This window comes from Tursiops truncatus, chromosome 10 (assembly GCF_011762595.2).
Source record: "Tursiops truncatus isolate mTurTru1 chromosome 10, mTurTru1.mat.Y, whole genome shotgun sequence".
Lineage (NCBI taxonomy): Eukaryota > Metazoa > Chordata > Mammalia > Artiodactyla > Delphinidae > Tursiops > Tursiops truncatus.
In genome coordinates, this window is record NC_047043.1 from 43,060,297 (window position 1) to 43,078,809 (window position 18,513).

Below are 18,513 nucleotides of genomic sequence, written 5' to 3' on the forward strand. Positions count from 1 at the left end.
CCAGGGGTTATTTCTGTCAACCAAGAGGTTGACAGAATTTTAAGCTAATGGTGGAATTAGAGAACACACTCTCTGACACGTTACAGGTATTCACTAAACATCTGCTGAAGAAACAGTCAAAAGAAGAATGGACCTGGGGGATGAGAGGCAGCTCAGCTGGTGCAGAAGGATACCTTATGTCCAAGGAAAGAAAGAAGTGCTCTTCACAACAGATGGTCACAACATGTGTCCCCTTTTTAACAGGAGCAGAAGACAGTGGTGAGACAGAAGTTATAAAGCGCCTACAACCTCCTGTCTTTCTCCCACATATTACTTCATTGAATCCTCAGAACAAGAAACCATCCTAGTTCACAGACATGGGAAGTATGACCTGCATTAAATGTAAGTCTTCTGGTTTCTCCAAAGAAGACATACAGATGACCAATAGGCACATGAAAAGATGCTCAACATCGTTAATTATTAGAGAAATGCAAATCAAAACTACAATGAGGCACCACCTCACACCAGTCAGAATGACCATCATTAAAAAGTCTACAGGGACTTCCCTGGTGGCACAATGGTTAAGAATCTGCCAGCCAATGCAGGGGACACAGGTTCAAGCCCTGGTCTGGGAAGATCCCACAAGTCGTGGAGCAACTTAGCCCATGTGCCACAACTATTGAGCCTGTGCTCTAGAGCCCGTGAGCCACAACTACTGAAGCCCATGAGCCTAGAGCCAGTGCTCCGCAACAAGAGAAGCCACCGCAATGAGAAGCCCACGCGCCGCAACTAGAGAAAGTCTGTGTGCAGCAACGAAGACCCAACGCAGCCAAAAATAAATAAATAAAGTCTACAAATAACAAATGCTGGAGAGGGTGTGGAGAAAAGGGAACCCTTCTACACTGTTGGTGGGAATGTAAGTTGTTGCAGCCACTGTGGAAAAGAGTATGGAGGTTCCTCAGAAAACTACAATAGAATTACCATATGATCCAGCAATTCCACACCTGGGCATATATCCAGACAAAATTATAATTCAAAAAGATATATGTACCTCTATGTTCACAGCAGCACTGTTCACAGTAGCCAAGACATGGGAACAACCTAAATGTCCATCAACAAATGAATGAATAAAAAAGATGTGGTACATATGCACAATGGAATACTACTCAGCCATGAAAAAGAACAAAATAATGTCATTTGCGGCAACATGGATGCAACTAGAGATTATCATACTAAGTGAAGTAAGTCAGAAGGAGAAAGACAAATAACATATGTTATCACTTATATGTGGAATCTGAAATAGGACACAAATGAACCTATCTACAAAACAGAAACAGACTCATGGACATGCAGAACAGATTGGTGGTTGCCAAGGGGGAGGGGGTTGGGGGAGGGATGAAGTGGGAGGTTGGGATTAGCAGATGTAAGCTTTTATGTATAGAATGCATAAACAACAAGGTCCTACTGTGTAGCACAGAGAACTATATTCAATATCCTGTGATAAACCATAATGGAAAAGAATATAAAAAAGAATGTATGTATAACTGAATCACTTTGCTGTACAGCAGAAATTAACACAACATTGTAAATCAACCATATTTCAATTAAAAAAATAAAACTTAAAAAGAAAATTTTAAGTCCTCTGACTCAAGAGCTCCTAAGTCCCCTTTCCTCTGCTACACCCAATCTGTAGCGACGCCCTACAGCATTTCAGGAAGAGTTTTATCTATCAATGAACCAGCTCATTTTACAGAAGGAAAAACTGATTTAAGGGATACACAGTGGATATGGGAATGGTAGTTGTCAAATGTTCTCCCTGCAGAACCCAAATCCCTACTGGCTAGTCCCGAGTATCATCCAGGGAATTTCAATTCCTTCATATAGTTTTGTTAAAATAAACGACAGTTTATACTCTAATTGAGAGAGTTCAGGTATTAACAAGGATGAAAGCAGCAGGTTGGAAAAGGTGATCTCAAGATGCTTCCACCTCTTTTAACATAATTATTTCAAGAGTGAAAGTTTATCATTGGGAGCAAGGTTGTTGCAGAGCTGTAGAGGGTGGTGACCCATGTTCCATCCCCGACCCCACCGCTTACTGGGCCTTGGTTTCCTCTCATCAAGATGCCGACACGCACACCTGGTTCAGAATGGTGCCTGCCCCACATGAGTGGAAGTGACTACACCAGACTGAGGATTATTCCCTACATTTTTTTGCTCACATTGCTTGACACTGTATTCAGGCAAAAGCAAATTCCACATTGAATGTGTCAAAACACTCAAATATTTCCAAGCCAAGATGTTTGCTTCCAAAGATAATCTCTTTAACAATGTTTCAACTATTTTGGCAGAAACCAATGTAATCAACACATTTTTAGAGTCTGCTTCCAAGTTTCAAAAATGTGTGAAAAGGCTCCACAAAATATTCTTAACTGTAAAGACAGCACACATATTTTGAAAATGCTATCTGGTTAAAAACTGCCTTCCTAAAAGGAAGAGTTAAATTGAGGATAAAAGTAAAAAGTTGATAAAGTTCAAGTGCTAATGCTCTACGTTGATGGCTACCTTTAGCAAATGCTCATTTATTTCTTATTCAAATTATGGGGGAAAACTAACACAGATATGACTATATTTCTTGTATAGTAAAGGATTTTAAACTTGGCATGTCCTTCATTTAACTGAAAAGATAGAGGCATTCTATTGCTGATAGAGATCCAATTCTGTGCAATGATTTTATAACTAAACTTTCACAAACTGGGTCATGAAATCCAAATGAAGACTAGAAATTTAAAAATCTATAAACTCATTTTCATTAAAAAAGATGAAATGGTTCAGAAAGAAATGTTAGTCAACTATAAACCAAATGACCTTTGCTTTCAAGATCTATAGAGCAAAGCTACCGTGGAAAAGTAGAAATATTTAGATTTCACCCTAGTCCTTGAATTCTAAGCACGATTCTATAGCTTAAGATTCACAGAAGACTTGGTTAAAGAAAAAAATACTGAATAAATATTACATTTCAGTGAGGTTGAATATTAATGTATTATTCTAACATTTTGAGATACCTCTCAATTATTTTGTTTTTATAATTTAGAAAGTCAATGAATGAAAATATCTAACCCATCATTACTCAGATGCTGATAATGTAATTTGTACACTATCCACACCCTTCGCCACCCTTTCCTCCTTGGCTTCTCTCCTGTATGTCACTGCCCTGTTTACTGCAGTTCACCAAAGGATGAAAAGGAACATGAAAAGAGTTTAGTGTTCAGTAGTTAACACAGCTATATGACAGGGTGGGACGTTAAAATGACAACAGTCCCCCTTATCCACAGTTTTGCTTTCCGTGGTTTCAATAACCAAAGTCAAACACGGTCCAAAAATATTCAATGGAAAATTCCCAGAATAAGCAATTCTTAAGTTTTAAATGGCACGACATTCTGGGGAGCAGGATGAGATCTTGCACCATACCGGTCTGCCCCACCCCCAACAGGAATCATCTCACTAGTCACTTCGTATATGTCTTGGTTATCAGACTGACTGTTGCGGTATCCCACTGCTTGTGTTCAAGGAACCCTTATTTTACTTAATAACTTAATAACAAAGTGCAAAAGCAGTGATGCTGGCAACTTGGATAGTCTCCTAATGTACCTAATGTATAAACTTTATCATAGGTATGTAAGTACAGGAAAAAGCACAGTACATACACAGAGGGTTCAGTACTATCCAGTTTCAGGCCTCCACTGGGAGCCTTGGAATGTATCCCCTGCAGGTAAAGGGGGAACAACTATATTAAGCATCCTCATCCCCAAAGCCTTTCAGGTGACTAAGTTTATAGCCACGGTCCCCATCATTTATAATGAACAAACAATGGGATATAAGTGCCTAGTGTTGGTTCAGTATATAACAGGTGCCTAATAAATGTTTGGTAGAGGAATCAAAGAAGTGACGGATGGAGGAAGGGGTGAAAACACTCAACAGAAAGGTATGCAATGAAATGCATGGATTTGTAGGAATTTAAAAGTGAAAGAGCTGTATGTGGGGAAAGGTAGGGAAATGACATCAGTTCAAAGTTCAGCTTGGAGATAATTGTGGGTGAGATCCAAGCCCTTCCACGTCCTGGCTGAGTGACTTGAGCAAGTCACTACGTCTCCTGAGGCTCTATGTCCTCCTCTGTAAGTGCAGCAAACAACAGAACCATTTCATGATGGTTAAACAGCACAGTGGGGGGTGTCTGGCATGCAGTAGGACTCCACAAATACCATGCCTAATAACAGTCGTGTCGTCATCCAGTCTCACATCCTCCTTTTCTGGAAAATGAAGCCGAGACCCGGAGAAATGAAGAAGGCGTCCAAGGCACACAGCTCTCTGGTGGCAAAGCTTGGCGAGAACTCACACCTCCTGCCTCCAGGCCCGTGATCCACGCTGCTTGTCAGAAAACCCATGATGAGGAGAAAATGAAGGGTGAAGCTGGTTCTCAGAACTTAGCATGTTTTCAAGAAACATGTGAGAGGGCGCCTGAAACATATGCAGTGCTCTCACATTCCGTCATAAGATATTCTGATACAGTTAAATCCAGGGTAAAGCTTCATCTGGAGATGATTCTAGCACCACAGGGACCCTGGGGTCCACTTGAGAATATGAAGAGTAACGAGCACCCTAGCCACAGTCTTGACCATCAGAATCATTGGCCCGCGGTGATCCATTATATTAGAATCACTAGAGTTGACATCCGGGCACCTATATTTTTCTTTTAATATTTATTTTATTTATTTATTTTCTTTATCTTTTTTTTTGTTTTTTATTTTTTGGCTGCATCGGGTCTTAGTTGCAGCACGCAGGATCTTTTGTTGCAGCACACAGGCTTCTCTAGTTGTGGTGCACGGGCTTCTCTCTAGTTGTGACATGCAGGTTTTCTCTCCAGTTGTGGTGCACAGGCTTCTCTCTAGTTGTGGCATGCGAGTTTTCTCTCTCTAGTTGTGGTGCGTGGGCTCCAGAGCAAGTGGGCTCTCTAGTTTGCTGCAGGTGAGCTCTCTAGTTGAGGCACGCAAGCTCAGTAGTTGTGGCACACAGGCTTAGGTGACACCAAGCATGTGGGTTCTTAGTTCCCCAACCAGGATTGAACCCTCATTCCCTGCACTGGAAGGTGGATTCTTTACCATTGGTAAGTCCCCAGGCACCTATATTTTTAAAAGCTCCTTAGGTGACACTTACATGTGGTCTGTTAGAGAACCAATGACCTATAAATAGAGAAAACAACAATCTTGGCTGAGAGCAACATCACAAGACTGGGAAGAGGTGGGATTTGTGAAACTCAAGAAGAAGAATGCTTTGCGGGCACAGCTCGAGGGGAAAGGCAGGACTCCCCGTCACAAGTCCGGGAAGCATGTGAGTCAGACAAAGAAGGGGCCCTGCACAAGGTGCAGACCCTGAGCTCATCACTCCCTGTCCCCAAACGTGCTCTGCCTCTGCCACCTCTGTTGGCAACACTCATCCTCCCCAGATGAACATCAGCTCTTATAAACATCAACCCCTGTTCCAAGTTCACAGCATCTCCTTCAGAACTCTGACAGCTCATCAAAGTAGGATGCTGTGTCATCATTTAAACTCAGCTACTCCCATCTGCTGTGTTCCCTTAAGGACCTTATTTAACCTGAGTTTCCATTTCTTCCTTCCAAAGAGGAACTGTCTATTTCACCTATTTAATACACTTGTTAAGAATGATCAAAAGACACAACGTGTCTGAAAGTGTTTTTCCACTTCCAAAGCAATATGCAAATCTAAGATGCTTCCTTTGTTTACTTACACCTCTTTACCCTAGTGAAGTTTTCACAGGTTATGAGATTTACATTCAGTAGATGCCCAAGAAGGGGCGGCTGAGTCTGCTCCACAGAACCCCAGGGCCTGGAGGGCCACCCGAGGTTGGCTTACGATGGCAAGGATTAAAGAGGAGGTGGGCTGGTCACCTAGACTAAGAATGACAAATATCACAGGACCTGGGAAGTTCAAGTCAGAGGCTTAAACTAAGTCTAAGCTTAAGATAAGTTCAAAGAATTGTGCAATATTCTACTTTGGAGATTAACCCAAACGTCACTGAGCCCAACCGTGCACACACAAATGAATGAGTAAAAATGACTCAAATAGAGAAGATATGGAAAAGATTTTGAAGGGACAATGTCTTGCAAAGGAATGCTGGCTAACAGGCCATTTCTGGGATGGAATACTAGTGAAGGGGCTGAGAGCTCTCATTTGCATCCAATTCTGCAATGAAAAATGGAGAACCCAATGCAAGATAAAGAGGGCCGTGCACAGTTCTAACCAAAGATAATTAGGCAGAGTCCACCTCCAAAGTACCGGGAAGAGTGCATTTACGAGCAGCCAAGCTGTTGGTCTGACTCTGCCACCAGTCTTTATCTGGACCACGGGGAAGTTAAGATATCAAACTCCTCAGATAAAATAAAGACTATCCCTCATCAAAAAGTCTACAAACAATAAATGCTGGAGGAGGTGTGGAGAAAAGTGAACCCTCCTACACTATTGGTAGGAATGTAAGTTGGTGCAGCCACTAAGGAGAACAGAAATGGAGGTTCCTCAAAAAACTAAAAACAGAGCTACCATATGATCCAGCAATCCCACTCCTGGGCATATATCCGGAGAAAACCATAATTCAAAAAGATACATGCAACCCAATGTTCATAGCAGCACTATTTACAATAGCCAAGATATGGAAACAACCTAAATGTCCATCAACAGAGGAATGGATAAAGAAGATATGGTACATATATACAATGGAATATTATTCAGCCATTAAAAGGAATGAAATAATGCCATGTGCAGCAACATGGATGGACCTAGAGATTATCATACTAACTGAAGTAAGTCAGAGAGAGAAAGACAAATATATGATACCACTTACATGTGGAATCTAAAAAAATTGATACAAATGAACTTATTTACAAAACAGAAACCGACTCACAAACTTAGAAAACAAATTTATGGTTGCCAAAGGGGAAAGTGGGGGGAATGGATAAATTAGGAGTTGTGGATTAACATATACACACTACTATATATAAAATAGATAATCGACAAGGACCTACGGTATAGCACAGGGAACTCTACTCAATATTCTATAATAAACTTAAATGGGAAAAGAAGCTGAAAAACAATGGATATATATAAATATATAACTGAATCACTTTGCTGTACACCTGAAACTAATACAACATTGTAAATCAACCATACTCCAATATAAAATAAAAAAATTTTAAAAAGTGAAAAAAAATAAGGATTATCTCATTCAGCATTTCCCTAGAAGATAAGAGGCTTTAAGTACCTCCATATCACAATTATTTAACAAATCTGACTGACAGGTTTATGACCTATTTTCACATGTATTTTCTATTGAAGTTTCAAAAATCATTAGCTACACAAAGTAGAAAGAAGGGGTAAAATCCTTGGCATGAGTATAATTCAAGTGGGAAAAAAGGCTTATGCACCACTAGGAAACAGATTTTATGAGTTTCCACTAATGAAAACATGTGAGGCTTACTTGAAGCCAAATTATGCAAAAAACAGATGGAAAACATATGTGAGCAAAGCAAGTGGTTACATTCATAAACACACAGCAGCCAAGCGGCTTTCTTTTTCACTGACCTTCATGCCAGGCCTACATAGACAAGGCCTAGACCGGATGCTTTCTTTTTAAATGTAACCACTGTAAAATGTAAATAGAATGCACGACATAACATTGGCAAGCCGCGTTGGTGGATACAAACAGGGGAGCCAGCTTCAGGAGGACAAGCGGCCAAGGCCAATGATGACTGCACACCTAGACCCTACTAAAACCTCATCTGACCACTGGGTCAAGGATCTCTGCCCAGCAATACAACGATCTTGCCATGAATGTTTCATGTTCCATATACCACTTAACGTCCAGATTTTTTCCTAAAAGGCAAAGTTAGGAACAGCTTAAATGAAAAAGCCATCAGCTGCCAAGTGGTACCACGTACAGGACGTTGCTTGGGTGATGCACTTCTCAGGCAAATAAATCAATATTCACTTACGTTTTAAAGACAAGTAAAAACCCCAGAGAAGCAACTTGTCTAAAGCTAAATATCCATGTTAGGAATAAAGATCACAACTTCCTGGCAGCCTGAGTCATATTCAGATTCCTATGACCCGTTGCCCAAGTGAGTTCTGATTTTAGACTTGGCCGGGGAGTAACTCACGTAACAAAGAGACAGAATAGATTTGGGAAGTTTCATCTGTGCCTGTCACCCCCAAAGCACGCACACACACACACACACACACACACACACACACACACAGAAGCATACACAGATACACACACGGAACTGAAAGCAATTATGTCAGTGTCCCTGTGTATGGAAACGGACAGAGAACTAGAATTGGGGTTTTGGATCAGCAATCAAACTTACAGATCAGCAGGTCAGGGCTGACTGATCATTGTAGCATCTCCTCCCTACATCTGTCTTGTCATAACTGCTTTTTGATTTAACTTTTGTTTCCAAAGGCTATTCCATCGGAAAAGTCAAGACACATGAACTACAGAAATTCAAAAGACGTGCGTTATCTTAGAGCAGTGGTTCACTGAGTCTTCCAACAGTAACAAAAATGTATAGGGTTTGAAATAAAGGTGGGATTAAAGAATGTACCACCAAAAATAAAATCATAGTAATCAAACCTAAGGCTACAAATGAAATGCACCAAGAACTCTACAGCTTTCACATAAATGAATATGAAAAGAATGTTTACAAAGGACAAATTACAGAACCTCAGCCAGGTGTGAGCACCTGGAGTCCTTATTTGCACGTTAAACTCAGGCTCTGTGCTGCACTTACCTCCTTTCCACTTGTGTCCTTGGAAGGAAAGGACACGTTATCACAGAGGGAAGCACATCTCTTTTTTTCAAACTGGAAATGATGTGTTGCATGAGGGCAAGATCTCTCCATGTTTTGCTTTTCTTGAACACCGCAGTCATTTTTTGATGGGTCTTCAGAAAACCCACTTTTTTCAAGCACTCTCTCTGTACCACAGTGAATGGAATTTAAGCTGGCTGCCTTTTGGAAAGAAAAACTATCAGTTCTTCTCTGGAATGTTATTTCTCTTGGGTTGACATCATTGAAATGGTCCTTCCTCTTTGCACAGTAGGGAGTGCTGTCTTTTTCTGAAATCCTTTCCTCTAGTTCACTAACTTTGACTTCTGTTTTCTGGTGTTGAGGAGGAGAAGGGCTCCCAGGATGACACCGACTGCTCACCGTCTCATGCTGGACACACGCTTCCAGAGTGAGGCTGGGGCTGGTACATCCCTCCTGCACCAGCCCCTTGGACCAGGGGGCTGCCTGCTCCCTGGAGACCAGGATGCTACTCCTCTTCCCTTCATTTTCATGGTTTGGCTCTCCTGACTTTGTGTCACCTACAGTTTTCTTGGTCGGTTCTCTTCTAAAGTATTTTCTTCTTCCAGCAGAATATTTTTCAAGGCTCAGAGGAGTTTTGGCAGGATCTAAATATTGTTCTTCTTTCTCCGCTCGGACACATCCACAGACATTCCCCATGTGATTTGCAGGAAATCACAGTTGCTCAGTGTCACTCATTTCAAAAGCCAGGGCTTACTCAGATCTCCATGCAGTCTAATTCCTCAGACTTCATGACCATCCTTTTCAGCATGAGGCCATTTTGCTTATGAGAAAGGCACCCGCAAGAAATGCCGTGGCATCCTGCCCAGCCGGTCCCTGGGTCTCATTAGACACCCCGTGGCTTACTTCTGGCCACCAATCATCTTAGACAAACATCACTGCTCACTGTCAAATGACACGCTGATGAGCTTTCAAGGCAAACCCTTAACTTTATTGCACGAAAAAATTCTGATCCTTGCTTTACTTTCAGTTTTCTGAAATGCGGTTACACTACCAAAGTTTGAATTAACCTTTGGAACCACTGGTGATTCAGCAAACACGAGCACAAACAGAAAGCAAATCCCAGTCAAACTTAGTTTCAAAGTGCCTTTCAAATTTAGTTTCAGAGATTCTCCACCATACAATTTTTTTTCTTAAGAAACACAATCTAATGTTGGCACTTGCCCCCCAAAAAAGGGCTCAAAAACCTCTATAAACTGTACTGACTCTTATTCAAAAACAGCAGCCATAAAAAAAGAACAGGATGATTCAACAGCTGAAGGAGAGATAATACATGCTAAATGCCTAAAACACTCTATTCAAATTGTTTCTAAAATCAGTCTCTTCGAATAGTTTGTCATACTTTTCATATGACAAATTTCCAAGCCATTTCTCTTTTTATGATCATTAGGATTTTCATATGAGGAAATTGATCAATTTTATGATTTAAAGCATGGAACTCTTAGCCAGAAGAAACATCTGTGTGTACTTATACATGAATTAAGGCAGTTGAACTTTACTTGTAACTTTTATAATTGTACCCTAGTTAAATATTACACAGTTTTACCAGGGCCATGGTGTATACATAATAAATCAGTATGGAACCCGATGACCTAAAGTGTGCATATTTCTAACACTGAGTCATCAATATGGTAAAAAGGAAATTAGTATCGCATGACTAGTCTTTTGCATAAGCTGACTAGAGCCCACGAGCCACAACTACTGAAGCCCGCATGCCTAGAGCCTGTGCTCCGCAACAAGAGAAGCCACTGCAATGAGAAGCCTGCACACCGCAATGAAGAGTAGCCCCCGCGCACCACAACTAGAGAAAGCCTGTGCGCAACAACGAAGACCCAACACAGCCAAAAATAAATTAATTAAATAAATAAATTTATCTTAAAAAATGGAAAGAAAATTGATAATTGCCTTTCTTTAGGTTGTCTTTAGACTGATCAAAGATGGAACTCATTTTTCTAAATAAAAATATTCAATTAAATAGTCAAGTTAGCAATGTGGCTGATATTTGTCAATAACAGACCTGCATGGTGAGGTTTTCCTTAATCATTTCAAGGGGAAATTAATCTCCAACAGAAAAATAACTGAATATCCTAGAAGACAAGCTGGTAAAAATAAAGCTTCAGGTTTGTTGGTTTGTTTCTTTTTAATTTGGTTTTCAATGTCTTCACTGGCAATGGAACATTATTCAAGAGAATTTCAAAGTATAATGGCTGGTATTTACACTAACACGATGATAGAGGCGAAACCAGTGATTTGCAATTGCTTCCAGCCCTGCCAAACAAAGCAAATGCCCATTTTCAGGCCACTGCACACTGCTCCCTCCCCCAGGAATGGCCCCACTTCAGTCTCTGCCTGGTAACTGGCATTCCTCTTGCAAAGCCCATCAGTGATAATTTCCTTTATTCTCTAAGACCTTCTTAATCCTACCACAACACACCCTCCTCTACATCCCTATTCTTATTTGTATTGTGATAGACTCATCACCCCAGATTATAGTCGGTTTTACAAGCAGTCTCCCAAGTATAGAACAATATACTTCATCATCTGAATGAGACAGGCTTTGCTGCAGTGCTGCAGTGCTTGCACCTGGACACACCTCTCCTCCAGCAACAAAATACAAAGAAACTATATGCGACTAAAAATAACTGTGTGCATTTTGCAGTTGGGGCAAATTCTGGACAAAAGATACAAAGAGCCCAAAAAACCCAACTGCCACTTTTGAAGAGCCCAGAGCAAAAAGCAGGATACGGGCATGTGCCCCCTGCACTCAACATCACCTAAGTCACCCCTCAGCCTGAGTCCTGGACACACCCCTACCCTCTCCCCATATAAGGAACAAGCTCGTCCCGCCTCAGGGAACAAGAACAAGCAAGGGAACCTGTTGCTTGTTCCCCCTGCTGCTGCAGGGGCCCCAATAAAGCCTTGCCTGAATTTCTTGTTTGGTTTCTAGTCAATTTCTATTGATTAAGGAGGCCAAGAACCCTGGTCAGTAACAATTAGTATCTCTGGATCTAGCGTATGGTAAATAATACAGGATTACTGTATTGATAATGCTTACCTTCTGTAACATATTCAATTTGCAATGCTCAAATATTTTTAAATCAATAAATAAGGCTCTGTCTTGGCATAACCAGTAAAATCATTCTAATCTTAAATTATCATAGGACTAAGAAAAGTATTTCTTTAAATGAAAAGGAAAATTTTAATTTTACCAAAAAATTTATATGTTTCATTTTAAATAAATCTTGGTCTAACTTTTAAATACTGGTGATAATTTAACAGTCATAATATCTTGTAACTCAGGTCCTAAAATACACTGGATTTCATAATATATGCCACAGGATCATATTAAGAAGCAAAACTCTTGGGAGTTTGGGATTAGCAGATGCAAACTGTTATATAGAGGATGAATAAGCAACAAGGTCTTACTGTATAGCACAGGAAACTATATTCAATATCCTGGGATAAACCACAATGGAAAAGAATATGAAATAGAATGTATATATGTGTACAACTGAACCACTCTGCTGTATAGCAAAAATTAACACAACACTGTAAATCAATGATACTTCAATAAAATAAATGTTAAAAAAAAAGAAACGGGCTTCCCTGGTGGCGCAGTGGTTAAGAGTCCACCTGCCGATGCAGGGGACACGGGTTCGTGCCCCGGTCCGGGAAGATCCCACATGCCGCGGAGCGGCTGGGCCCTTGAGCCATGAGAGGCCCGCGTACCACCAAAAAAAAAAAAAAAAGAAACAAAAAAAAAGAAACAAAACTTCCTTGGTACTTCTGTGGCTAGTCCTCTTCTGTCCTCCAAAGACACCTGAACCCCAAAGAGCTTTCTTAATATGTAATTCTTTTTTGAATGATCTTTTGCTTTACAATTCTTTCAATTTAGGGTCTAACCATACTGCCTTTAATTTCCAACCATTTACTCACATTTTGGTCTGTTACTTTCCGGTTTCTTCTCCCAGGAACTTGGGGGGACCTTCTCCAAGGTCCCCAATGTCTTTTTCCTAGACAAAACTACTAACCCGTACTCAATCTTAACTTTTTCAGGCTCTCCGGTTGTATTTCACACTGCTCACCATTCCTTTCTACTTGCAATTATCTTCCCTTGGTTTAGTCAATACTACATTTTCTTGTTACTACAATTAGACATGAAGAATGCTGCTCTATCTATTGGGAGAATGTTGGTAAAACTATCATCTAGGGCTGTGATGAATCTATCTCAATATAAATAAAAAGAGGGAGGTAGAGGAGTGTTGTAGGATCAGAAAGGTGTTAGAGAAAAAGGGAGATGCTCACTGATATTAGAGATAGGCTTTGCCAGCTGGATGCCAGCTGCCAGCCAGAGGTCTCCAACTGTTCATTTTCTGTTTCCCCAGATGGAACGTCTTCCTCCTGCACCCCTAATCATGGGCCTTCCCCAAATTTCTGTCCTTTGCTCTCTGCTCTTCTCCACACGTGCTCTTCCCTTGGATCCTCTGAAGATCCCTTCTCTCTGACAGATTCAAGGACCACTTGTATTCTGGAAACTCCCAGGTTTATCACCTGTACCTCTGACTCCCCAGTTCCGCTCTGCTCACACATTTCCAGCTGCTCAGCAGACAGAAGCCCAGGGTATCCCACCAGAACGTCAAACTCACGCAGAAGGTCACCTTTCCCTTTACCCTCACCTCCATTACTGGTTCTTATCTCCCAGGCTTAACCGTTCAGAGGCATCTTTAATCCCCTTCCTTCATCCTCCACACTCTGTCACCAAGTCCCTTCCTTTCTTTCTTCAAAACACCACCCCCTGGATTCAACTTTTCTTCCCCATCTGAGTCCTGCCTGGCCTCTATCACTCCACGCGGAGGGCACCACCTCAGCCTCTCAGCTTATACCCCTGACTGTGGTCTGTGATCATTTCTGATTTTTTTTACTGGAGCCCACAGAATGGTTAGGTGACTTGCTCGATGCCTTCATGGCTACAGATAAAAGAGCCAACGATGACACTCAGCTCTCCCTCCCTCCAGAGCCTGGGTGTGCCCCACAGGGGTTCCCACTCTGACCTTCAAAATCCAGACTCAGCCTGTATCACCAGCTGTCAGTAACTATGGGATTGGTTCCATCCAACAGGCCTCTAACCTCCCTATATGGGGCTCTTGCATTTTCAACCCTATAAGTTCTGGATCCCTGAGAAAGCTGCTGAGAAACACCATGTGAAATCTGCTTTTTTGGCCAGTTCTAGCTAGACTTCACCTGTGCTGGTAACAAGGTCTGGGGTCTGGCTCCATGACCAAATCCCTGCCTTGGGTAAGTACTCAGTACCCCAGGTCCCCTAAGGATGGGGTCCTCTAGTAATGAGGGTCCTGCTTCCACTTCCTGATACTGGATCTCCCAGCCATCAATAGCACAGCTAAGTGGACATTCACCTGTATTAGCTGCCCTGTCGTCTGGCAGGCTGACACCTGGTTACCTGGTCTCCTGGGACCTGGGTCTCCTCCTCCAAATTCCTACTGCTGCAACTCTGTTGCCTGTCCAGGTCCTGGAACCTACAAGACTCTACTTCCTATACCTGTCCATCCCTGCCAGATTTATCCTGTTCCCAAATGAGCCCTGACTACATTATTTTCCACCTACATTCTCCTACGAACCCTGTATCCCAGTCAAATTTTTTAAAGATTAGAAATAAGTCTTCTTCTTCCCAAAATTTGGTCCAAAACCCCAGCTCCTTTCTGAAGTTGGCAAGTTCTCTCTTCCTCCTGCAAGGTCCACCACACAGCTGTCAATCAGTAAGACCTGCTGTGTGCCCACTACAGGCCAGGCTCTGCGCGCTGCACACACAATGCTGCGTGGTCACACAAGGGATTGACAAACCCAAAGCCAGTTCCAAAACTAGGACTCACCCTAAATCAAATGAAGATGATTTTTTTAAAAATGCATCATTTTATAAAAACCAAAGATCAAGATCAACCTTTAACTGGCACTGGTAATTAGATAATAATTCATAGTTAATATATTTGCCTTTACTCTCCTTAAACCTAGTTTGAGAAAGTGGAGCTCTACAGGAAACGTGGATGGTTCTAGTTCAAGAGATGTCTTTATGAGAACGATACTGCCACCTAGTGTCTACAAAACTAGGAGAAAACAGCAGGCATAGTTGAGAAACTGTAATATCAACGAAACCCATTCTAAATAAGGATTGAATCATAAAACTTTTATGTATCTAAATCAGGTAATGCTGGCCAATAAACAAAGAAATGTGGCTACATTCAAAAAAAGGGAATCTCTGTCTTCGAACACTGAGATTACAAGTATTTTAAGCTTTCAACAACACGAAATGAGATGCCAAGTTCATTAGCAGCATGTTACTGAGAGGAACAATACAAATATATTGTTTAAGAAACAAAGCCTAAACATCATATGATATCACTTATATGTGGAATCTAAAAAAAATGATACAAATGAACTTATTTAAAAACAGCAACAGACTCACAGACTTAGAAAACAAACTTACGGTTACCAAAGGGGAAGGTGGGGGGAGGGATACATCAGGAGGTTGGGATTAACATACTCACACTACTATATATAAAATAGATAAACAACAAGGACCTACTGTACAGCACAGGGAACTCTACTCAAAATTCTGTAATAATCTATATGAGAAAAGAATCTGAAAAAGAATGGATATATGTATAACTGAATCACTTTGTTGCACACCCGAACCGAACATAACATTGTAAAGCAACCATACTCCAATATAAAATTTAAAATTAAATTTTAAAAGAAAGAAAGAAAGCCTGAAATTTATCTTCCTCCTTTGGATGTGAATGTGTAATTCACCCTTCACATGAACCACCTGAAAACTAGCAATGAGGCTAAAAGAAATGACAGTTAAGAAAATCAGGCTTACCTGAAAGTGCAAAATTATTGTCCATATTAATCCCAAAGTCAATTTGGGATTTCCATCTGTTATGTCATCATTTCTAATGTTCACTAATTTCACCTGTTTTGTATGTGAAGAAGAGATAAAACAAAATATTTTTCAAACCAGCACGAGTTATTTTTATCTACATAAAAGTGATTCAAAATTACAGATACAAAAAAAAAGCCTGAATAATTTAAATAACAGTAATCCTTAAATTACTGTTTTACCCCCATCCCCACTCATTTCCATTGCAAATTATAGAGAAACTACAAAGGAAAAAAACCTCAATATTATTTTGGTTTTGTCTTCTACAGCAAGTATTAAAAGTACACTTGTCAAAACAAAAAACACAATTCAAGCGAAAAGTCCTAAATACTTAAGATTTTTAAATTAGAAATAATTTTGCCTTTTGAAAACAAGCGTTATTTTACAATTAAGTAGGAAACTATTCTGAACCACCAAATAATTTTAACAACTTTCTTACACTTCGGTCATAAAGAGTATTTTAAAAAAAACAACTAGCACTATTATTCTATTTGTCTATCACAGATTGCTACCAAGATAAGTAACTATATAACTCACTGGACATTTGGAAGACTGTTCAAAACTTTAAAAATAATACAATAATCAGACTTAAAGCTTATCAACTGCCCAATTATGCATTCAGGTAAATAAATGTAAGGATGATATTTAACATTTACTTCCTGGTAAAAGAATTAAATATCTATCATGAATTCAAGAAAATGATACCTAACATTTTACTTCCTGGACAAATCACTGCCAAAAATATTTCGACAAGGAGACATAATTAACCATTAATCCTTCTGTAAACTTCCACTAGAATAAAGAAGAGTAAGGCAAATACCAATATCATTTAAAATATAAGCACTGAGTATTTGCTAGAATTTAATAACTAAAAGCACTTTGATGCCATAATAAACTAAATGAAGGACTAATAAACAGACAGTGTTTCCTGCTCCTCCTTGCCTCCTCTCTTCTCTTCCTCCTACTCCATTAAAAAGCGAAATTGTTGCCACCTCTGATTTCTCACTGTTTTCAGTAACTTTCAATTATCCTGAGTTTCTTTGATTCCTCCTTTTTCTACTAATTGAAAATTACCAATTATTTGCCTTATATCTCTATAATACACAATGCTACCAAATCAAGATCAAATCCAATACGTTGTTCATTCTTTTCCATCATTTCTTCTGAAACCTCAAGCCAGTCAGGGATTGTTGTCAGAACTGTTTTATTTTTAACTACTTCTAGATTATCCAGTTGTATCTACTTATAAAAAATAAGCTATTGCTTCCTCACTACTATGTATTAAAAATACATATGTCAAGTTTTTTAAAAGTATTATGTTAACTATCTTTTATAAAAATAAGGTAATTTTAATAAAAAATAAAGTATTGTCTCCCCACTACTAAGAACTGTTCATAGACATTCTTAACATTCTGTTGCTACTAAAATGTCATTAAATTCCTAGGCAAAAGCAGTCCAGTTCCAACAGAAGGAAAACTCAGTAGCTCCTATTCAGATGGAAATGTAGCCACTTACACCTACTATTAACCTCCTTTTCTTTGGAACAAATGTTTAAAAACATTTTAAAACATCTGTCTCATGAAAGCACAAGTTTAATGATTATAATTCACAGTCAACTTTAACCTTTTCATTCCCTGACATGGTCCTATGCATATTTATTCAGTCACGTATGTTTATATGATTACAATCTTTGAAAAACATCATACCTGGCGTCTTTTCAAATAGTCAAGTGCAATTTGTACATTCTGTAGTCTGTGAAAACGCATCCGACCTTTCTCTCTGGGCTAAGAATAGAAAAATGCAGGGTATAAAAAACACTGTATTTTCTGATACCACTGATCATGCTAAATACACGTATGCTGAATATCCTATATAAATATACTGTATGCTCATCTTAATATGTCAAAACAGTATTTACTGCTTGGGTAGATCCATTAAATATTTTAATGATATTTTAAATTTTTTGTATTATCTGAGATTGAATTTAAACTTGGGATTTTTCTGAGTATTATTTTATTTTAAACAGATCCTTTATTCCAAATATTTAAACAAAAGAAAAAGAGAAAATACCACGGAACATGTACACTTTTCATATTCACTATCTTATAATTCTAGCCTACAGTTATTAGCTACAGATGCACAAAAAGAATTAAATACCATTCCCCATTTTGCCTTCTTAATAAACTTTAAATCAAGAAGGTTTTTATAATCATATATGTATGGCATGTTAATGAAAATGAGGTAAAGTAGCATCAGTTAGTATAAAAATCACCAAGAAGGAGAAAGACAGTGGAGGTTTACTTAGCCATGATAGAGGAAGAGAGAAAAGCAATTAAGGCCATGTAATATATTTCCTCTTTATTTTATTTTCGTTTTGCACAAAATCGGTTGGACTCGCTAATAGTTTTACACTGCTTGGGGATGGACGTGATGATTTGCTGTCTCAGGAAAACTGACAAACCGTTAACTCTTTTCCTTGATGCCATTTCCCTTAAGAAATGTCACAAGTTAGCAGAAGGAAAACGTAAGGAAACAGACCTGAGAAAATGTTCAACAAAAATGCAAAGAATGGAGCTGAAATTTACCACATAATATCTTCCAAAGGGAAAAAAAAGAAAAAAGAAAACTGACAGCTGAGCTGCTCAA

At 39.6% G+C, this 18,513-nt stretch overlaps 1 protein-coding gene across 27 annotated transcripts in view; it reads right to left on the bottom strand.

Moving 5' to 3' along the window:
- The window catches only part of DST (dystonin), a 497,752-nt gene that overhangs the window by 219,853 nt on the left and 259,386 nt on the right, over window positions 1-18,513 (bottom strand). For 26 of the 27 annotated variants that reach the window (XM_033864484.2, XM_033864483.2, XM_033864472.2 and 23 more), the window contains 2 exons: window positions 17,574-17,651; window positions 15,808-15,900 (listed from right to left, as the gene is read on the bottom strand). In XM_033864484.2, coding sequence (XP_033720375.1) covers window positions 15,808-15,900; window positions 17,574-17,651 — 171 coding nt within the window. Of the gene's footprint in view, window positions 1-8,837; window positions 9,630-15,807; window positions 15,901-17,573; window positions 17,652-18,513 lie in introns of those variants that run through there. The other variant, XM_033864478.2, reaches the window with a different exon arrangement.